We start from the raw sequence: 23,461 nt of genomic DNA, 5'->3' as shown, positions 1-23,461 counted from the left end.
TCCTTAATAAAAACCTTTGGCTGATTTCGTCTTTTTACTCTCTATTTGTATTAAAAACACTTGTAGCACCTCACACACCCTACAAAACAACGTGTCGTTAAGGCGTTTCTTTGAGTGGCGCTTTCATGCAAACGACTGATAAATATTGCTGGTAGGTAGTAAAAGCTGTGAGCAAGTCTGTCATATCTATTCGTGGAACTTATATCAAATTGTCTTTGCATAACGTAAACTGCTACATTTGCAAAGCCAAACCCCGCCCCCTTTCTACTTACTTCCGCATATAAAGCCAATCAGCGTCTTTCTCAGTTCACTTGGCCAATCAGCGCTGTGCCGGACGACAACTAGGTATGTGGCGTTGATGTGACGCAACAACTATCAGCTGGGTTTGTTTTGCTTCATGTTGACCGTTTCTGTATGCTCCGCTTGAAGTCGTACATTTACAGAAACCTCGCGTTTTGATTCATTAATGTGAGGCAGGAGGATCGTTGAAGTACCGGAGTATATTTTGTCCTTCCACTTTGTTCGGACCATCCAGTTTTTCTTCAGTAGGTCTTTCGGTTTGCCACTATTTTTCCAAGAGGTCCAACCGATCCCAGGCCTCCGATCCAGGGCGGAGGGAGGGAAGGAGGTCGTTGGGAATCGGGATGGAGACAGCAGAGGGAGCGGACGGTCCTGGCGGCCCGCCGGGGCTCTGCTGCGCTTCTTTCAACCAAGACTCCACGTAAGCGCTCCACATCTGCAGATCAGTCTCGCATTATCTCCCGAATGCGATAAGATGCTATTGACCTCACAACACAAACCTTCTTGATAGACTGTCCGCTGTTTGTTGTCTATTTGAATTATTACACGTATATGAATATCTAGTGAGGCTACCGTGTTATAACGGTGTTATACACAGCATAGGTGATTGGTAAAGTAGGGTTGTTTCAGTGCTGTTTTACAATGTTTTTCCAATAGGCTACAATGTTAGTTGAAGCGGCCTTAAACGAAAATAAACTATCAACAGATAAGCTCCAAAAAAAAAAAAAAAAACCCCAACAAAAACCAATTAAAGACTATAGATAAAATATGGATCTGATCCATTCTTGATAGAGAGGAGACTGAGAAGGAATGTTTACCTTGGCTTTTTTCCCTCATAAGACCTGAATAAGCAGGACTGTGTGATCCTATTGATCAGTCCACACTGTCCCTGACAAGATGACCCAATAGTGCAGAACTTGTCTGACATTTCCAGCACAGCAAATCAAACACAAAACATGATACTGATAGTCCAGTGATCTGATGTATCTCTCTCTTGTGGTTAAAGTCACAGCACACATTGGTACAGTGTAAACCCAAATGCTCAAAATAATTAATTGTTTTGAGTAGGGAAAATTAAATCATACAAAATAGTTCAAATAAATTAACCTTGGTGAGTATTTAGAACCTGCTCTTTCTTTTGAGTTTTTTTTTTTTTAGTTTTTTTTTTTTTTACAGAAACTTAAACGTAACCGAAACTGGGCAGGGGATTTCTGTTTCTCAGCATGCTTTGCATGGCACTCGACAGGGAGAGTAAATGTTGAAATTAAGTGTTATTTAATGTGTCTTTGTCCAAGATGAATGTAAAGAGGGAGACTTGTTAATGTTTAATGTTTTGTTGTGTTTTTTAGAAGAGTTTCTGTTATGTTGAATTTGTGGGGGTTACCGTTATAGTGAATAGTGGAGCTTGAGCTGAGGTTCAGGACAGGTAGAATTTAACATTGCTTTACAGTATATTGTTTTACTCGTTGAGCAATTGCAATGCTAATCAAAGCACTGTGTTTCCAATTCGCATGCTCTACTTGAAGTTTTTAAGTTGAGATTACATGAATAAAATGTAAGTGTCATTAAAATGTATGGGTTTGCTTACTCAATATTTCACGTTAAGAGCAGTTAACATGCATGTGTAGTATACAATTGAAACCTGAAAGTTCTATTTACTTTAACTTTGGAGTTTATTAACATAAAAAAAATGTGACTGACAGCCTAAATTATTTGAGTTCTGCTAACTCATTTGCGTTTACAGTGTACCTTTTGAAACATTTTCAAAGAAAACAAAGAGAGAAAAAAGAATTAGAATCATTCTACAAATAATTCTGTACAGGGTTCACATAGTCATGGAAAACCAGGAAATATCCTCGAAAGATCAATTTTGTAACTTATGATTTCCAGTCCTGAAAAGTCCTGAAAATTAATAAAATATTAAAAAGTCATGGACATTTTTGAATAAAATTTGCTGTGAATACACAGTTTTCTATGTATGCTCAGCTCTAAAATGTTTCAATTGATAGAAATAGCTTTTATGAGTGCAATCTCTATCAAATAATAATAATTATTATTATAATAAAACAACTGGAATAGTCATGCACTGTTAAAAGTGGTAACCTGTAATTGTTACTTTAAGGAACAATTTTTACCTGATTTAACCCTTAAAATGATTTTTTAGGGTGTTTAGGTTAATATTTCTTTTCAGTGTGGAAAATTATAGGTCAAAAGGTGTGGGGATACTGTTTGAAAGTCCTATTGCAAAGTCAAAGGACTGCACTAACTGGCCTTCTTTAAACCTTGTAAATTAACAACATATGTCAGACAGTCATTGAAATAAAGCTGTAAACAGAGCATCCAGAGCAATCTTTGTTTTGAGATTCAGCACTGTGGCCAATGATTGTGGGGACATGCTTATGTTCTCCAGTAAAAGTGGAGAAAACATGCTTAGCACAGGATCTGACATGAACAGCTATGTGTTGAGGAGTGAAAAGCCTGCAAACCAGATGTGGGTCTTAAAAAGTACTTTTTTTTTTTTTTTTTTTTTTACTTTACATAGCAAACCTAAACAGTTGTGTTTAAATTAAAGCCAAATAAATAGTCTTTTCTAACTTTTGTCAGGACCTTTGTTGTATTAGGATCATTTTAAAAAGGCTTTATTAAGTTTTTGGTAACACTTTACAATAAGGTTCCATTTTTTAACATTATTAACAACATTACTTAACATGAACTAACAATGAACGATATTTTTACAGCATTTATTAATCTCGGTTAATGTTAATTTCAATGTACACTAACACATTTTAAAATCAAAAGTGCATTTGTTAACATTAGTTAATGCACTATGAACTAACATGAACTAAAAACGAACAATTGTATTTTTTACTAACTAACATTAACAAAGAGTAATAAATGCTGTAAAAAATATATTGTTCATTGTTAGTTCATGGTACTTAACACATAAACTAATGTTAACGAATGAAACCTTATTGTAAAGTGTTACCAAGTTTGGTAAGTTTTGTCAAACTTAACAGAAGTAACAGTCATCATGATGACAGTGAGTATTTTGTGCAGCCGTTACATCAGTGTTTGCCTTCACTTTATGTTGCATCAGCTTTTGACTCACACAGCTCTGTTACTAATAATGAATGATCAGTATTATATTATTAGTTTGTATTTTCAGGTGCCGTATCCATTCTAAACTCTGCATTTTTCTGTGTACATTTTCTCAGCTTCATACGGTGTTTGCAAGTAAATTCTATACAGATTTCACCTGTAAAGTGAAATGACTGATGAACTGTCAAAACTGTCTTTTATGGTCAGAAAAACATAACAGATACCCTACAACATCTCTCAAAGATCTCTTTGTTTCTCCAGGTCATTGGCTGTGGGCACCAAAACTGGATACAGACTATTCTCTGTGACCTCAATGGACAAACTGGACTGCATTCATGAGAGTGGTGAGATCTTCTCCCATTTTATATATATATATATACACTATATTGCCAAAAGTATTCGCTCACCCATCCAAATAATTGAATCAGGTGTTCCAATCACTTCCATGGCCACAGGTGTATAAAATGAAGCACCTAGGCATGCAGACTGCTTCTACAAACATTTGTGAAAGAATGGGCCGCTCTCAGGAGCTCAGTGAATTCCAGCGTGGTACTATGATAGGATGCCACCTGTGCAACAAGTCCAGTCGTGAAATTTCTTCACTACTAAATATTCCACAGTCAACTGTCAGTGGTATTATAACAAAGTGGAAGCGATTGGGAATGACAGCAACTCATCCACGAAGTGGTAGGCCACGTAAAATGACAGAGCGGGGTCAGCGGATGCTGAGGCGCATAGTGCGCAGAGGTCGCCAACTTTCTGCAGAGTCAATCGCTACAGACCTCCAAAGTTCATGTGGCCTTCAGATTAGCTCGAGAACAGTGCGTAGAGAGCTTCATGGAATGGGTTTCCATGGCCGAGCAGCTGCATCCAAACCATACATCACCAAGTGCAATGCAAAGCGTCGGATGCAGTGGTGTAAAGCACGCCGCCACTGGACTCTAGAGCAGTGGAGACGCGTTCTCTGGAGTGACAAATCACGCTTCTCCATCTGGCAATCTGATTGACGAGTCTGGGTTTGGCGGTTGCCAGGAGAACGGTACTTGTCTGACTGCATTCTGCCAACTGTGAAGTTTGGTGGAGGGGGGATTATGGTGTGGGGTTGTTTTTCAGGAGCTGGGCTTGGCCCCTTAGTTCCAGTGAAAGGAACTCTGAATGCTTCAGCATACCAAGAGATTTTGGACAATTCCATGCTCCCAACTTTGTGGGAACAGTTTGGGGATGGCCCCTTCCTGTTCCAACATGACTGCGCACCAGTGCACAAAGCAAGGTCCATAAAGACATGGATGAGCGAGTTTGGTGTGGAAGAACTTGACTGGCCTGCACAGAGTCCTGACCTCAACCCGACAGAGCACCTTTGGGTTGAATTAGAGCGAAGACTGCGAGCCAGGACTTCTCGTCCAACATCAGTGTCTGACCTCACAAATGCGCTTCTGGAAGAATGGTCAAAAATTCCCATAAACACACTCCTAAACCTTGTGGAAAGCCTTCCCAGAAGAGTTGAAGCTGTTATAGCTGCAAAGGGTGGGCCGACGTCATATTAAACCCTATGGATTAAGAATGGGATGTCACTTAAGTTCATATGCGTCTCAAGGCAGATGAGCGAATACTTTTGGCAATATAGTGTATATATATATATATATATATATATATATATATATATGTGTGTGATATATATATATATATATATATATGTGTGTGTGATATATATATATATATGGCAAGTATGGTTGTCTACAAAACTAATATGCAATAGGAGAAAGCATCTTGTGCCACATAATGTAGTCATCATAGGGTGTAACCACTCTCTAATTTTCTAACGAGTCACACAACAAATACTTGAAAATGCCAACTCATTTCCTTGGTATTTTACCAACTTTGGCCGAGAAGGAAATAAGGACAAATTTTACATTGGAGTGCCAGCATTTGTGGTTGTCTCTCACAAGTAGGTTGTGGTGTGAGCATCTGTTTTTGTGATAAACTTACCCTAAAGGCCCTAAAGTTGTCCTGTCTGTTTTGATGAGGTTAAAACATCCTGCTGATTTACTTTACACAGTGGCAATGCCTTATGCTTTGAGGGTATGTCTGCTATCCACAACAAAGTAATTGAAAGATCTTTGGCAGGTGAAACAGCTGAAGACTAAAGAGAAAAACTAGTCTGTTGAATTACATCTTAAGGTCAAAATATTCTTTATATTATGGTGCAATGTAAAGATAAACAGTGTTTAAAGGGATAGTTTACCCAAAAATGAAAATTCTGATGAATTCTGATGAAATGTAAAAAAAAAAAGAAAAAAGAAAATCTTTTACTCACCCTCATTTCGTGCATATTTTAATTTCTTATGTTGAACAGAATGTTCATGTTAATCTTTTCCACACAGTGAAAGTGGGCAGTGATTTCTACCTTCAAGCTTCAAAAATCACAAAAAAGGCAGAAGCTATTTGCACTAAGTGTAAATAACAACAAAAAGTATCTTCTTTGCACTATATGCAAATAGCGTTAGATGCTATTTGCACCTCAAATTAAATACTAAGATCCAGGATAGGGGCATCACTGCAGTCCCACAGGCACCCTACACCAATCCCTAAACCTAACCTTCCCTTACAATAATTAACAATGGTTTTATTACAGTAACCATACTAAAATACAACACCATGGTATTTTGTAGTAAAATCATAGTAACCATACACTTAAACATGGTTACTATATAAACACCATATTACTGTAGTAATGCCATGGTTAATTGCAATAAACTATGGCTTCTGCCAAAAAACATGGTTATATTTCCATAGTAAAATCATGGTTAATTTTGCCCAGATCAAATCTTTCTCTCCACTCCTGGAGTCAAGTGACCTCGTTCAGCGATGTGTTTGTGTGTGTGTAGGGTTTTAGGCTCGTCCTCAAACCCCTATAAAGTCCATAAATTGAGGAAGATCGACAGATCGTATCTCTTTCCACAAAAATGGAAGAGGTGGAAGATGGGAGCCGCCGCTCCAACTTGAAGTTAGTGGGTTTACCAGAATCCGAAGAGGGCTCAGATCCGACTGGGTTTCTCAAGGCGTGCCTACCTATATAGATCCCTTCTCTGGCTGGCCACGGGATTAAAATTGAGAGAGCACATCACCTTTACAACAGGAGGGAAACTGACACTTCGCATTCACGTACCTTGATTTTTAAGATTCTTCACTAAATGGATCGTCAGGCCATTCTAAAAGATGCGAGGGATGCTTATCCTGTGTAGCACAAAGAGCGGATCCTGTCCTTTTTTCCTGATTTCAGTAACGATATGGCGAGAAAGCGGATGGAATGCAACCAGATTCGGAGGAAGATGATTGCCCTTGGTCTCAAGCCTTTTCTCATTTACCCAGCTGAGCTAAAACTGACACATCGAGGTAACACTTTCAACTTCAAGTTTCCACAAGAAGCAGAGAAGTTCCTCAACACTATGGAAACACCAGCAACTCCATTAACGAAGTCATCAGGAGCTGCATCACTGACAGAAACTCAGCGCAGCTCCTGGGAAGATGCTGGGCCTGAGATGATCAATTCTTTTATTTCCCGAGGACTGATGTTTCGCTGCGGTCACATATTGAAGCAGACTGCTTGGATGCCATAAAGGTTTTACTGTTTATTTGATTAAGTTGTTTTACATTACATATGCTTATGTAGGCTACTGTGAGGTACGAGATGTTAAGATGTTAGGGAATGAGGAACTTTAGTTGATTGCATTGCCATCTAAACAGTCACGGCTCGTGATAATTATATATATTTTTTTCCTAGCCTTAGGGTCGTGAAACCTGCCCTGGCAGCTGGTTAATTTAGTGTAAATTGTTATAGCTGTCAGCACAATTGTTCATTTGACTAGGATGTTAAATACCACATACAATGTCTTCTCGCATGGAGTAAAATCCAATATCCTAACTATTTGAATGGCGGGGCTCTATGTAATTAACTGGAATATACAAGTGTTGAATTCCCCTATCAAACGCACTAGATGCTTGGAATTTTTACACCGTAAAGGTGTATCCATAGCATTAATCCAAGAAATGCATTTAAAGTCCATTGATGTTCATCGCTTTCAAAACAGACGTGTCAAAGTGTTGGCACAATCATGTGCAGATACTAAAACAAAGGGAGTTTTGATTTAAGTAGACAGGAAGTTACAGATGTCTTTTGATAACATGGAGAATGTGGTATATGGGAGATGTGTATGTGTTCTTATTAATATTAACAACACAAAGTTGCTTTTGGCTTCTACAGGAGCATCTCAATAAATTAGAATGTCGTGGAAAAGTTCATTTATTTCAGTAATTCAACTCAAATTGTGAAACTCGTGTATTAAATAAATTCAGTGCACACAGACTGAAGTAGTTTAAGTCTTTGGTTCTTTTAATTGTGATGATTTTGGCTCACATTTAACAAAAACCCATCAATTCACTATCTCAAAAAATTAGAATATGGTGACATGCCAATCAGCTAATCAACTCAAAACACCAGCAAAGGTTTCCTGAGCCTTCAAAATGGTCTCTCAGTTTGGTTCACTAGGCTACACAATCATGGGGAAGACTGCTGATCTGACAGATGTCCAGAAGACAATCATTGACACCCTTCACAAGGAGGGTAAGCCACAAACATTCATTGCCAAAGAAGCTGGCTGTTCACAGAGTGCTGTATCCAAGCATGTTAACAGAAAGTTGAGTGAAAGGAAAAAGTGTGGAAGAAAAAGATGCACAACCAACCGAGAGAACCGCAGCCTAATGAGGATTGTCAAGCAAAATCGATTCAAGAATTTGGGTGAACTTCACAAGGAATGGACTGAGGCTGGGGTCAAGGCATCAAGAGCCACCACACACAGATGTGTCAAGAAATTTGGCTACAGTTGTTGTATTCCTCTTGTTAAGCCACTCCTGAACCACAGACAACATCAGAGGCGTCTTACCTGGGCTAAGGAGAAGAAGAACTGGACTGTTGCCCAGTGGTCCAAAGTCCTCTTTTCAGATGAGAGCAAGTTTTGTATTTCATTTGAAAACCAAGGTCCTAGAGTCTGGAGGAAGGGTGGAGAAGCTCATAGCCCAATTTGCTTGAGGTCCAGTGTTAAGTTTCCACAGTCTGTGATGATTTGGGGTGCAATGTCATCTGCTGGTGTTGGTCCATTGTGTTTTTTGAAAACCAAAGTCACTGCACCCGTTTACCAAGTAATTTTGGAGCACTTCATGCTTGCTTCTGCTGACCAGCTTTTTAAAGATGCTGATTTCATTTTCCAGCAGGATTTGGCACCTGCCCACACTGCCAAAAGCACCAAAAGTTGGTTAAATGACCATGGTGTTGGTGTGCTTGACTGGCCAGCAAACTCACCAGACCTGAACCCCATAGAGAATCTATGGGGTATTGTCAAGAGGAAAATGAGAAACAAGAGACCAAAAAATGCAGATGAACTGAAGGCCACTGTCAAAGAAACCTGGGCTTCCATACCACCTCAACAGTGCCACAAACTGATCACCTCTATGCCATGCCGAATTGAGGCAGTAATTAAAGCAAAAGGAGCCCCTACCGAGTATTGAGTACATATACAGTAAATGAACATAATTTCCAGAAGGCCAACAATTCACTAAAAATTGTTTTTTTATTGGTCTTATGATGTATTCTAATTTTTTGAGATAGTGAATTGATGGGTTTTTGTTAAATGTGAGCCAAAATCATCACAATTAAAAGAACCAAAGACTTAAACTACTTCAGTCTGTGTGCACTGAATTTATTTAATACACGAGTTTCACAATTTGAGTTGAATTACTGAAATAAATTAACTTTTCCATGAAATTCTAATTTATTGAGATGCACCTGTATATATGCCCCAAATGAATTTGACTTGTCATTTCTTATGTCAGTCGAAAAAAGTTTACAAAAATGTCCTGACACTTCTCTTTTTATAGAAGGTGACTTCAACTCCTTTTTAGACCCAGTGTTGGATAGTTCAATTGGGTTCAGAGCTCTTTGCGCTGAAAACATTTTATATCAAATTTAAATATAGTGGATTTATGGCACATTAGAAACAATAATGTTAAAGACTTCTCTTTTTATTCAGCCCGACATCATACATCTTCTAGAATTGATTACATATTTGTCTCACCATTTCTGATTAATAATATCCCTTATATAAATATGTTGCCCATCCTTATTTCAGACCACTCCCCGATACTTAGCAATATTATTCCCTTTGCCCCTGCCTCCAATCACAGGGGGTGATTTAATGTTAGTCTCCTGACGAACTCAGAATTTATGACGCAAATTAAACAACAGACTAAAGAGTTCTTGGAGATCAATAGTTCACAATGTAACAATCCACAAATATTATGGGAGACATGCAAGTGTTTTATAAGAGGGGTCTGTATTGCTTTTTCCTCAAAGTTAAAAGTGTCAAGAACTAGGAGATTGGCAGAGATTGAACAAGAGGTTGAAGCTTTGGAGAGGCAACAGAAGGAACAGTTCAAAGTTCAAAGAGCTAATGTCTTATCCACTTTAAGGGGAGAATACAATTCTCTGTCTCTGCAAAAGGCTGAATTCATTTTACATAGAACTAAACAGAAATATTATTTTCAGGGAGACAGGCCTAGCTGATTGTTAGCATGGAAATTAAAACAAAATGAAGCAAAATCTTCAATAAATGCCATTAGAAATAGTGAGGGTGAAATTATAACAGACCCCCAAAGAAATTAATCAGGTATTCTGTAATTTTTACAAGAATCTGTACGCTTCTGATAATGTTCTGGATTTACATGAATGTCAAACATTTCTTAATAGCATAATCTTATCAAAGTTACAGCCCATCGATATAGATTTTTTGGAAGAGCATTTAAAGCTTGATGAGCTAAAGACAGCAGTAGAGTCTCTTCAAAGGGGTAAATCACCTGGCTCTGATGGAATTCCTCCAGAGCTTTATTTAGCTTTGTGGGACATAGTAGGAGATTTAATATTAGGATCTATTAATTGTGCTTTAGAGAATAAAACACTTTATAGGGATCAGAAGACTGCCATTATAACATTATTGTTAAAAGATGGAAAGGATCCCCTGGAATGTTCCAGTTACCACCCCATTTCATTGACCTGTGGGGATGCTAAATTATATGCCATAGTTCTTGGAATATGCTTGGATAAGGTAATTGATTAATTCATTAATCCTTTACGACCAGACAGGCTTTATTAGGGGCAATTGGCTGCGGATAATGTTTGCAGATTGTTGCATATTGTTGATTTGGCAGAATCATTCTCAGAAGACTGCGCAGTACTCTCGTTAGATGCCGAAAAGTCTTTTGACAGGTTGGATTGGCCATATTTATGGACAGTAATGAAACATTTAGGATTTGGCCCAAACTGTATGTCTATGATATAAACCTTATACGAAGCTCCCCTGGCATCTGCAGTCACAGGTATGTGTCAGTCTTCATCTTTTCAGTTGAAGAGGAGAACAAGACAAGGCTGTCCTCTCTCACCATTATTATTTACATTATCATTAGAGCCCCTTGCACAAGCCATAAGAGAGCATATATCTATATACCCCATTGTTGTTCATGGCTCCAAACATTCCATTTCTCTTTATGCAGATGGCATCCTTCTGTTCCTCTCCAATGTTAAGGATTCAGTACTGCAAGTATTATCATTGTTTAATGACTTCAAAAATTTAGCAGGTTATAAAATAAACTGGCACAAATCTACACTACTCCCCTTGAATTTAGCTGCTCATAATGTCCAATATCCTCCATCCGTTCCCACTAGTAATTTTATCTCTTATCTAGGAATTAAAATATTCTCAAAGTTGTCAGAAATGTTAAAAAAAATTGTGGGGAAATCTCTCAAAAAATTAAAGAAGATGTACAGCGTTGGAATACTCTTCCAATCTCTTTACAAGGAAGGGACTCTGTTGTTAAGATGAACATTCTTCCTGGCAGTAACTTCTTGTTACAACATCTCCTCCTCCTAAGTTACTTGAACAGACCCAGTCTATGATTTCTAAGTTCATATGGAGTGGTAAACAAGCTAACGAACTGTTTTGCAGTGCCCCAAACTGAAGGGAGGGTTGTCTGTCCCCAACTTAAATTTTTACTTCTGGGTGTTTCAACTGAGAGCTTTGAGTGTTTGGATGGACGATGACTCTAAGGTACCCTGGAGATGTATAGAGCCTTCAGTAGCACAATTTAATAGATTACAAGATCTTCCACACATAGATTTAAAGCACAGAAAACTTAAAGTTGAATTGGGGTTAATTTTTAATTGTCTTGCAGTGTGGAAAAAGGCAGAAAAATGTTTGGAAATGTACCTAAATTTCATAAACTTTCTCCATTGTAGAATAATACTAATATACTGACAGGGAATAAACCTTTAACACCTTCACTCTGGGTCTCCAAGGGAATTCATACATTAGGAGACATATTCAGCAAAGATGGATTATGCTCATTTCATGATTCACATTATGTTTGACCTCCCTGGTTTCTCTTTTTTTCTTTATTTGAGATTGAGATCAGCCATGAAAGCATATGGAGTTCCATGGAACACATCACTAACTTCTCATCCTATGTTGGCATGGTTTGATCGTGTTAAAAGTTCTAGAGGCCTGGTTTCCAAAATGTACACCTTTCAGAAGCACAATGCAAATGTCTGCCAATTGAGATTGTTTGGGAAAAGGAGTTACAAAAGGTTGGCCGTTGTACTGATTGGCATACGGTATGGTCAAACTTAAGTGAAACATCTAGAAATTGGAGTCACCAGCTTATCCATTTTAAAACCATTCATAGAGCTTATGCTACACCATACAGATGATACAGAATGGGTTTAACATCCAATCCTAACTGTACTTTATGCCAAAATGCTGCAGTTAGCACAGTATATCATATGTTTTGGGAATGTTTAGTTATAAATAATTTCTGGAATCAAGTTTGTTGTACTTTAGATGAAATGCTTGGGTCTACTATTATTCCGGATCCCTACCTGTGTCTTCTTAATAAAGAAATTCTTCTTTGAATCTTGGATCAGTGGACAAAAGGATTCTTTTTTTCAGGCTTTACTGCAGCAAAGAAGACAATATTTGAACTTTGGTGGGGTACTAATGCAGGTATAACAAGACTGTGATTACTGAATATGCAATAAATAGTTAATATGGAATGCTCAACAGCCAGGCTTAACAAAGCCAGGCCCAGAACAGTGCAGGCCTGGTTAAGGGTTTCAAAATCTATTTGTGATTATCTCACTGAGCAGTAAGACATATTCTTTTAACACTGTAAAGTGTTTTTCATTCAGTAATTTCTATATGGTATTATTATGTAATGTAAATACATGTAGCATTAATAAGCTGTGCTGACAGTATCTGTTCTTTTGTTTGTGTGTTGTTTGTTGTGGTTTATTTTTGTTTTTTGTTTCTTGAAAAATGTAATAAAAAGAGAAAATCACAAAAAAATCTTTCTCTCCACTACTGATCTTTATCGTGACCAAATCACTGCAAGGAAATACACCTTTATATTAATTTTTATTTATTATTATAAGTTGTATTAAAGGAAATATTCAAATTGAGACAGGAAGCAGGATAGGAAAAAGTAGATAAAAGGTGGAATTGAACCCGGATCGTCCGCATGAAGAAGCACATCCACACTGTCATTACACACCACACCACTGCAGCTACACTTAGGGCACAGTTTGTCTTCATTTTCTGTGCTTCCTCCAGACCAGCCACCAACTGGTGCAAATAGTCTCTCCACAAAAAGATGCTTTATGAGTTACATTTTTGCATTTGGCAGACGCTTTTATTCAAAGTGACCTACAGTGCATCCAAAGCATATACTGTATATATTTATTAGTTTTGTGTGTTCTCTGGGAATTGAACCCATGGCCTTGGTATTGCTAGCGCCATGCTTTACCAGTTAAGCTACAGGAACATACAGTATTCAAGTTAATGATGACCGGATTTTAAATGTAACTTTTAAGGTGAACTAGTGCTGTAAATGTTGCCCATCCATAAAAAAAAAAGGTCTTTAAAATGTGCTCTTACAACTACTGCATGTGTATGTATGTAGCTTGTGTACGTTGCTGTTAATGTGTGCTTCTCCCTGCTGCCCCTTCAGCAGAAACTCCAGACGTGTTCATCGTGGAAAGGCTTTTCTCCAGCAGCCTGGTGGTGGTGGTGAGTCAGTCCATGCCACGTCGCATGAATGTCTACCACTTCAAAAAGGGCACGGAGATTTGCAACTACAGCTACTCGAACAACATTCTTGCAGTGCGCCTGAACAGACAGGTAAACACAACACAGCTGTGCTGCAGGAATGCTCCTGCCAATTATCAATTATAAAGCTCTTAAGAAGGATTAATGTTTGTGCGTGCTCTTTAATTGTTTAGCTCCACAATGTCTTTGGCTGTGTTTTGTTCCGCTGCAGAGACTGGTTGTTTGTCTGGAAGAATCCATTTATATTCACAATATAAAGGACATGAAACTCCTGAAGACCCTTCTCAGCACACCATCCAACCCATCAGGTAAAACTAGATTGAGGAAATAATTGAATTTATATGCCAGTTGTTAGAAAACAATTAGATCTACACAAATACTAAATCTAGTAAACTATATACTGTAGGTTCCTGTGTAACCACCAGTATGTCTCCTTAGGTCTCTGTGCTCTCTCCATCAACCATTCGAACTCTTTCCTGGCATACCCTGGCAGTGACACCATCGGAGAAATTATTGTCTACGATGCCAACAATCTGGTAAAGCAAGAGTTTAGCTGCTCATTTGGCTGTTACTTTGGTCTACATTTATTTGTTGTACATGAGAGATCTATTTCCCATGATAAATGCCTGATCCTAATGCACCAAGCTAAATCTTCCTCGTTGTGTCTCTCTTTGCCTATGCAGAGCACTGTGACCATGATTCCAGCCCACGATAGTCCACTGGCCGCCATCACCTTCAGTGCCTCTGGCACCAAACTGGCCAGCGCTTCTGAACGGGTAAGATCCTGTTTATATAGGACAGCCGGGTGATTCTCACAAAACCTGTCAAGAACATGTCCGGGTTGGGGGCCTGGGTAGCTCAGTGGTAAAATACTCTGGCTACCACTCCTGGAGTTCACTAGCTTGCTAGTTCAAATCCCAGGGCATGCTGAGTGACTCCAGCCAGCTCTCTTAAGCAACCAAATTGGCCCAGTTGCTAGGGAGGGTAGAGTCACATGGGGTAAACTCCTCATGGTCACTATAATGTGGTTCATTCTCAGTGGGGTGTGTGGTGAGTTGAGCATGGATGCCACAGTGGATGGCATGAAGCTTCCACACGCACTATGTCTCCATGGCAACACACTCAACAAGCCACATGATAAGATGCACAGGTTGACAGTCTCAGATGTGGAGGCAACTGGGATTTGTCCTCTGCCACCTGGACTGAGGCAAATCACTACACAACCACAAGGACTTAAAAGCACACTGGGAATTGGGCATTCCAAATTGGGAGAAAATGTCTGGGTCATATTCACCCCAAAATCAATAGAAAGAAAGAAGAAAATGTATTTTGTGAAAATTAAATCTATTTTTGGGACAATTAAGATTTCTTGCATTGTGAAATTTTTATAACAATTAAGCACATTTTCTTTCTAAATTCTCACTGTAATGCAAAGACATTTTAATGGTCCCAATTCCCTTAATAATATATTCAAGAATTCACTGGTTCATATAGTCCAGGAGCGTTTAAAGGTAAACAGATTTGGTTTGCTGTCCATAATGGAGGGGCTCGAGCACAGGACTAGGCTTGAGCTCTGAGATCCCCCCCATGGAAAATCTGACTAAAACAAGGAATAGAAAAACAATTTTAAAAATGTAAATATTATGATATTTAAAGGTGGAGATGACTTGACATGGGGAGATGGAGGGATACAGGACAAGTAGTCACCTGTGTGAGGGAAGCAGCCACTTATACATACTTAAAATATGACTGGCAAGCCTAGATGAACGAACTTTATTTATGTAAACTGTGAAGTATTATTTATTTATTTTTTTACTGTAATACATTAAAACTAACTGGATCACACTAATGAGAATCTAATGAGAATCACCTTTGAGCATAATGGGAATTATTAGAAAAGTAAAATATCTGGACTCAACACGGAATTGTAATGAAAATAATGAACATAATGATAACCTTGATGGTCGTAAAAATAGGGTACATTTTCTTTCTAAGCCACATACCCAAACACAAATATGAACACACAGCTCTGAGCATTGTTTTGTCCTATGACTTTGTGCTGTGACAGGGCACTGTGATTCGAGTGTTCTCCATTCCAGAGGGACTGCGCTTGTTCGAGTTCCGGCGGGGCATGAAAAGGTATGAAGCACAATTTCAAAGCAGATAGTGATTATCCTTTGATCATCCACAAGATGAAGAGCCAGTTGGAGCCTTTTGTGTAATAACTGTGGCATTGATGAGCCTTTTTTTTGTGTACGCTTTTGACCTCTGTGTGTCTGTGCAATCAAAGGTATGTCAGCATCAGCTCCCTTTCCTTCAGCCCGGATGCTCAGTTCCTCTGTGCCTCAAGCAATACAGAGACAGTGCACATTTTCAAACTGGAACAGCATAGCCCAAGGTATATACAGTAAATATCACACGTGCTATACAGTATATCACACTCAACATTAACAATTACCTAAAGTATTAATGGAGTCGTAACCACTAGAATACCTTATATGCATATTTCACTCCAAAAATTGATTATTATTCTTATTTCTTTTATGTTGCATGGATTTCAGTGGTTGGGACTATATGTATATGTAACCACCTAAAATAGCGTCAAGTTTGTTTTTGTATTTTGAAAAACATTTTGTGTATATAAATTTGAGTGGCAATTTCTTTTCATGTTGGGTTTAATATTATTATATATGATTATATGATGTTTTTGTTGGGTAATTTGTGGAAGTCCTATTAATAGATTATTTGAAAACAAACCATCAATAACCTTCTAAGAATTGGGAAAATATGCCTTGCTACAAATGTAATTCATTTGATTAAATAAACAACTGAACAAATGAGTCAGCATGGCTAAACTTTGTCAGTGTTTATCCATGGGTTTATGTTTCTCTGGCAGTGGGGAGGAGGAAAATCCCTCTTGGTCAACATATGTAGGAAAGATGTTCACAGCAGCCAGCAGTTACCTCCCAGCACAGGTGTCAGGCATGATGAGTCAAGACCGAGCCTTCGCTACCGTCCGTCTCCAGATGGCTGGTCAGAAGAATGTCTGTGCCCTGGCAACGTGAGTTCTACAATCTAGAGATATAAATGTAATATTTACTGAGAAAAAATAAAACCAGTAATTCATGACTTTTTTAAATCTGTCCAATCAGAATCCAGAAGCTTCCACGGTTGCTTGTAGCCTCCTCTGACGGGCAGCTATTTATCTATAACATTGATCCTCAAGATGGGGGTGAGTGTACTTTGGTGCAGAAGCATAGGTGAGTCTTCACTTTTTAAAGAAATCAATTTACTTTTTACCTTAAAAACATTACTGTTCAATCCTAACTTTGCCACTGTTGCTGTCTGCCATATTTTCAGAGAAGTATATGAAAGTCTTATGTGTTTGGATGGTTTTAAAAAAAAATTCTACAGAACTTTTCTAAAGTTTTATTTTGAGAAGTATGTTATGTGGACTAAATTAATTGTTTGCTTCAAGTAAATTAGAGGTAATAACTTAATTACATATTGATTTAGGTCATAAAAGAGGTCTAGGTCATAGATAGTAACTAAAGAGGTCACAGTACTATATACTGAGAAAAGTTAGGAACAATTCTGTTCACGTACACTAATTGTATTAGTTGTAATTGCTATCAGATTAGGCTTTTTTTCTTTTTAATTGACTGTGATATCATTTTGCAAAGTTTTTAATTATGTTACTACATAATTTAAATATTTGTAAATAAGTATGACAGATAAAAATGTAATGAAGCAGAGGGATCCAGCGACATTTGTGGTAAAAAAAAAAAAAAACTTTATCATAATTTAAAATGAACAAAAAACCCTGATACGAAAGCCTATGTGCCGAAACACATTGGTTACTTTTGTTACTTTTAAATTATAATAAATTGTTGCAGGATCCCTCCACTTAATTCCTTTTTTATTTTGTCTCTCTACCTTATGAGTGGTAAAGTTGCACCAGGTCCACTCTTGCAACAGATAAAAATGCAGTGTCACATTTAATTTTCAGCCTATGCAAGAACATTATCCATTAAATTTTTACCACTTTGTGTGCACAATTGACTGTAAATTGCTCTGTTCGCAGAAATGTCACATGCTTTCCAATGGGACACTATGTAAAGCTTGTCTGAGCAAGCTATATTAACTAATGGGGGTGGATCTTAGTGAAGGAACAGCTGTAATGTTAAGGTTAACCTAAAAATGAGCTTCATGTGGTGGTAACATCTAAATTAACTGGTTTTATTCAGGTCAAAAATATTATTTAACATCACTAAATCAACCTGAATACATTAGGTTACACCAACAAAACTAATGATAGAGTTAGATGAGGTAGAAATAGCTCGTTAAAGGGATAGTTCACCCAAAAATGAAAATTCTCTCATTATTTACTCACCCTCATGCCATCGCAGATGTGTATGACTTTCTTTCTTCTGCTGAACACAAATAAAGATTTTTAGAAGAATATTTCAGCTCTGTTGGTCCACACAATGCAAGTTAATGGTGACCAGAACTCAGAAGGTCCAAAAAGGACATAAAGGCAGCAAAAAAGTAATCCATATGACTTATGGTTAAATCCATATCTTATTAAGCAATATGATAGGTGTGGGTGAGAAACAGATCAATATTTAAGTCCTTTTTTACTTTCAGTCTCCACCTTTGACCAGCCCCAACCAGTAGGTGGCTGATTATGAAAGTGAAAGTTACTACCACACCAGAATGTTCAAGTGAAAGTGGAGTTTTATTGTAAAAAAGGACTTAAAGATTGATTTGTTTCACTTTTATGCTGCCTTAGTGTCCCTTTTGGACCTTCAAAGTTCTGGTCACCATTCACTGCTGAAGAAAGAAATTCATACACATCTGGGATGGCAGGAGGGTGAGTAAATGATGAGAGAATTTTCATTCATTTTGGGTGAACTATCCCTTTAAGACTGGATACCACTTTTACAGTCTATTAGGCAACACTTGAGAGCAAAAAAAAACAAAAAAAACTGATGTCGCTTTTGACCTCCAGGTTGTTTGGATCAGACGAGGAGCAGCAGGAGACATCTGAACCTACAGAGCCACCACAACCATGCCAGTCTTATGCTGCCACTGTGGCCATCCCCTCCTCTGGACCTGTTACTGCTACTCTCACAGGTATATGTCAACATACACATACTAACAGTCATTTAAACTCAAACACACATTTATGATCACCTAAATCTTCTCTACACAGGGTACTCAGAGGATGGGGGAGCTAAGAAGGGTGAGGTGATTCCTGAACACGAGTTTGCAGCAGGGCCTGTTTGCCTGGATGACGAAACGGAATTTCCTCCCGTGAGCATTCGCTAACTCTCCACGTCTGAACACCAGATTACACAGTGATACATTCCAGTGTATCATGGCATTGCCTTGTCCCTCTGTCCACAACCACTCAAATGAAGTGTAATTTACTATATTTAACAAAACCAAGACCCACCTGTTAGGTCTGATGATAGGGAGCAGTTAATGAAAATGCATTTTCCAGGACCAAATCTTGCAGTTAAGTTTTAACCAGAAGATGCATGTGTTGTCTTTTATAAATCCATTATGGATTACAAAATAAATTGAAAAATGTCACTCAAAACATAACTCCTATGAGATATGAAGTTATTTTGGATAGATTTGAGTGGTATTTAATCTGTACTTGGAATGTATTAATGCTTGATACAGATGTTGAGTATAGATACAGAAGAATACACAGTTTCTGATGCTAAACCAGCTGTTGCAGTTTTAGTTTAATGATTTTTGTTTTAGATCCTATGTGCATGGAGATGGCCATGACCACAAGGTGTCTGATTTGTTTGTTTGTGCACAGACAGGACAAAGAATGAAATGAATCCACCCAAGTTATTTGTGTGTTTTACAGCTGTTTGTCTACCATTTTGATGCAGAAAATGTTTTTATTATTTTGTACACTTTCTATTTCAATCTAAATGGCATGATGTCAAACACACATTTTTGTCTATGAACACACACATTGTAAAGCATTTCTGTTCGAACATCCTTTATGTTCTAAACAAAGTGTCAACAGATTGATTGGATTTTAATGAAGAAAAACAATTTGTGATGGGAAAGATTGCAAGATCAAAAGTAGGAACCAGGGTCCAGTTGTAAGCCCCTTAAAGGGATAGTTCACCCAAAAATGAAAATTCTCTCATTATTTACTCACGCTCATGATATCCCAGGTGTACATGACTTTCTGTCTTCACCAGAACACATTTGAAGAAAAATAGAAAAATATCTCTGCTCAGTAGGTCCTTAAAATGCAAGTGAATGGAGATTTCTCTTTTGAAGCTCCAAAAATCACAGACAGTCAGCATAAACGTCATTGATATGACTCCAGCGATTAAATTAATGTCTTCTAAAGTGACACGATCACTTTTGTTTTGAACAAAGATCAATATTTAAGTGCTTTTTAACTATAAACCATCGCTTTGAGTCCAAGCGGTCTCTCGTGTGACGTATTCGCATTTCCATAATACATACGTAATCTCACGTTCTCCACTCAGTTGAGACATCCATTATGAGCACAGAAACGCACCATTGTGAGTAAAGAAACTGATAAATGCAGATCTAAACCAAAACCAACCAAGCTACTGTACAGTGTTCCTCCTCCTCACTTGTAAACAGCGCTGCTCTTCCGGCTGTGAGTCACGTGCCTCAGTTCTCACATGTTTCAAATACCGTTGCAATTACGTCACACGTGCATATCACTGAAGTTTCGATTTAGAGTTTAAAAAAGTACTTAAACATTTATCTTTTTCACACCAAAAACAATAGTGTCGCTTTAGAAGACGTTAATTTAACACCTGTTTTTTCTAAGAATTTTTTTCTATTTTTCTTCAAATGTGTTCTGGTGAAGAAAGAAAGTCATACACACCTGGGATATCATGAGGGTGAGTAAATAATGAGAGAATTTTCATTTTTGGGTGAACTATCCCTTTAATTGTAAGCATATTGTCACCAAGGTTGTAGTTTAATTGTTTCTTGAAGGAATAGTTCACCCAAAAATTTAAATTCTCTCATCATTTATGCATCCTCATAAAGATAGAGATCTAAGCACTGGAGTCATATGGATTACTTTTATGCTGCCTTTATGTGCTTTTTGGAGTTTCAAAATTCTGGTCACCATTAACTTGCATTGGACCTACAGAGTGGAGATATTCTTCTAAAGATTTTCGTTTGAGTTCTGCAGAAGAAAGAAAGTCATACACATTTGGGATGGCATGAGGGTGCCATTTTTAGGTGAACTATTTCTTTAAGGTGTTTCTTGCAGCTGGCTGCAGGAATAAAGCTTTTTTTTTCTGTCATATACTTTGGTGCAGTGTTCAATTACCTCCACTTGGTGGAGCACTGGATTATACGTATCATTGTCCAAAAGGCCTTGTTGCCACTAACACTTCCTCACTTGTTTTGAGAGAGCAATTAACAGTGATTTATTGGAGTTCATTATATTAACATGGCCTTATGAATAGCTTAATATGGATCTCAGAACTCTGATATCAGAGGGATTTCATCATTCATAACATATCATTTTGAACTATCAGCTAACTTGATGAAATTGTTATTCCAATAATATGCCTTTTAATGTCATTATTGCAATCATTGTGTTACTATAATGCAAAAATGTCATTGTGTCTTACACAAATTGTATGGGTAAGACATGTTCTCAGTAAGCTCCTGTTGGAATCTGTATCTGTCTATAACACACCCATGGCTGAGGGAACAATAAAGCTCTGTTTTGGTTTCCGGTAGATAAATTGGTGCCGTGATGGATCTGGGCGAGGCAAAGGGAGACGTCCGTGAGAGGGTAGAGGACAGGTGGAGGCAACAACAGTCACAGGAGGATCCTCAGTGCATGACCAAGGACAAACAAAGAAATAAAAAAATAAAAAACTAACTTCAGGGTGCTAAATTATAAACGGAACGGTTGAAATGATATCTTGATTTCTGTTGATCAGGGATTTGGGTCGTTGTCACTCAATCCCCTGAAGGGTGTGTTATACATGAGGTGCATGACTGAAATATAACCACATATTGTTATAGTTACGTAAGACATATTGTATTAGTTAAGTCGTAGTAATGTAGCAGTTTATTATTTTAATTTATAACACCATCATTGAATCATAAGAGGAGAGGAATTACTTTTTTTTACATATGTGTTTTTGCTGTATTGATTCTTAATATGTTTACATGTTACCATCTTCCTGAATACTAATACAGCGGGATGTTTTGTATGTATGTGCCTATGATATTACTTGTAAGAGTGCAAAGTATTTTGCTGGATTGCTCAAGACCAAAAGATATAAAAAAAGAAATGAATATGTAGGAAATATATTAGGAATGAAATTATACATAGCATCTCCTGGCTCCTGTGGTCTTTTCAGTAATCATACTGATTATTTGCAGCAAATGGAAAGCATTTGTAAAGTTAGTTTTTAAGGGATAATTCACCCAAAAAGGAAAATTCTGTTAACATTTACAAACCCGAATGTTGTTTGTTTCATTCATTAAACCAAAAAGGAGATGTTAGGCAGAGTGTTAGCCTCAGTCACTTTCATTGCATGGAAAAAAGATGCAATGAATCTGAATGGTGATTGAGGCCGTCATTTTACTTAACATCTCCTTTTGTATTCCACGGAAGAAAGAAAGTCATATGGGTTTGGAATAACATGAGAGTGAGTAAATTATTTTAATAGTCTAATTGAAAGAACCATTCTGCAACACAATCCATGGCAAAATAACTGCCAATGTCAGTGATACAGGCCCAGAAACTCAAGTCTCATTAAAATTGGTTTATTTATTTTGCATCAATTCAATAGACAGTTGGTTAAAAATGTAGAATCCTCTTGATGACCTTGTATTGAGTAAGCATGACTTTATTTAGTATAGAAATCTATATCTTATCTTACAAATACTGTTTAATTATGTGTAGATTGGTGGCTTTGAACAATCACAAAAACACGGACAGTTACCGAACCCTTCAGCTTCTATTCATGACCTTAAAAGACTTTGTCTGATCTACCAGTATTCAGACCATCAACAGCCAATCAGATGGCTGACACAAATATAACGACAGTGGAGAAAGAATGACATACTGTAGGATGTATGGCTATGGGTAGTTGACATGAGATATATTCAGAAAGTTAACATGTTCGGTACTATGCCATTCTCAATTCCATCTAAAATATTTATAAACAGCACTTTGCCAATTCATTGCATGTAGTTTTTATGACCTCTTAATTGAGAGACTGCATGGAATATTTGTACTTCAAAAATTACATTGTCACCTGCGGGACCATATGAAATAAACTAATGGAGGCAAAAGGTTATTTAAAACTGTGATATATTTGAGAAAGGGGGACTAGTCACAGCAGTAAGCAGTAAGATTCAAAAAAGTTCATGCACATGTTAAGTCAACTACACATAGACAAATACGAGATCATTGAGGCCAATGTGTTCCCTTGCACACAGTTTTGTTTTAGAATTCAGATAAACATGTCAGCAAAATAGTGTGAATATCAAACCTTAGAATATGATCCCTGTTGAGTGACCATGAGCGCTTAAGCAATCTCAAGAGTCAGCTGTGCACACTGAAAACATTATTTGTTTTGATAGGCAATGGAACATGTTGAGATTTGGGCAAAATCCAGTCAAAACAACTCTGTTGATCCCTCAGTGCTTTGTGATAAGCCTCTGAAGTCAAGTAAAAACCCCCAATTTAATAAAGATTTTATATCTTTATGTTCCTGGCACTTTCTTTTATTGATAATTTCTGTAAAATGATATTAATCTGTTTCAATATGTTATGTGACTCGTTGAAAATTCTGTCCTGA

General features: G+C 37.6%; 1 protein-coding gene across 2 annotated transcripts; it reads left to right on the top strand.

Moving 5' to 3' along the window:
* The first annotated feature begins 364 nt into the window (after positions 1-364).
* On the top strand, positions 365-21,986 carry LOC127450845 (WD repeat domain phosphoinositide-interacting protein 1-like). Of its 2 annotated transcripts, none has more exons than XM_051715255.1 (13): positions 365-721; positions 3,661-3,743; positions 13,510-13,676; positions 13,816-13,912; positions 14,043-14,140; positions 14,288-14,380; positions 15,673-15,743; positions 15,895-16,002; positions 16,501-16,665; positions 16,757-16,864; positions 18,616-18,740; positions 18,820-18,920; positions 21,381-21,986. In XM_051715255.1, the coding sequence occupies exons 1-13, from the start codon at positions 645-647 to the stop codon at positions 21,429-21,431; spliced, it is 1,344 nt and encodes a 447-aa protein (XP_051571215.1). In that variant the 5' UTR covers positions 365-644; the 3' UTR covers positions 21,432-21,986. The 2 variants fall into 2 exon arrangements, with proteins under 2 accessions (XP_051571215.1, XP_051571214.1); XM_051715254.1 differs by having other exon boundaries at positions 13,507-13,676.
* The last annotated feature ends 1,475 nt before the right edge of the window (positions 21,987-23,461 follow it).

This window comes from Myxocyprinus asiaticus, chromosome 13 (genome assembly GCF_019703515.2).
Source record: "Myxocyprinus asiaticus isolate MX2 ecotype Aquarium Trade chromosome 13, UBuf_Myxa_2, whole genome shotgun sequence".
In the NCBI taxonomy this organism is placed as follows: domain Eukaryota; kingdom Metazoa; phylum Chordata; class Actinopteri; order Cypriniformes; family Catostomidae; genus Myxocyprinus; species Myxocyprinus asiaticus.
The sequence above is the reverse complement of the archived record's forward strand: the minus strand, read 5'-3'. Positions and strand labels throughout refer to the sequence as shown.

What these genes read in the sequence shown, in the direction of transcription:
- LOC127450845 (XM_051715254.1), top strand. Translation starts at nt 645, where the DNA reads ATGGAGACAGCAGAGGGAGCGGACGGTCCTGGCGGCCCGCCGGGGCTC. An exon ending in ACTTTGGTGCAGAAGCATAG is followed by an intron (nt 16,865 to 18,615) that starts GTGAGTCTTCAC and finishes TTTGACCTCCAG; the next exon opens with GTTGTTTGGATCAGACGAGG. An exon ending in ACGAAACGGAATTTCCTCCC is followed by an intron (nt 18,921 to 21,380) that starts GTGAGCATTCGC and finishes GGTTTCCGGTAG; the next exon opens with ATAAATTGGTGCCGTGATGG.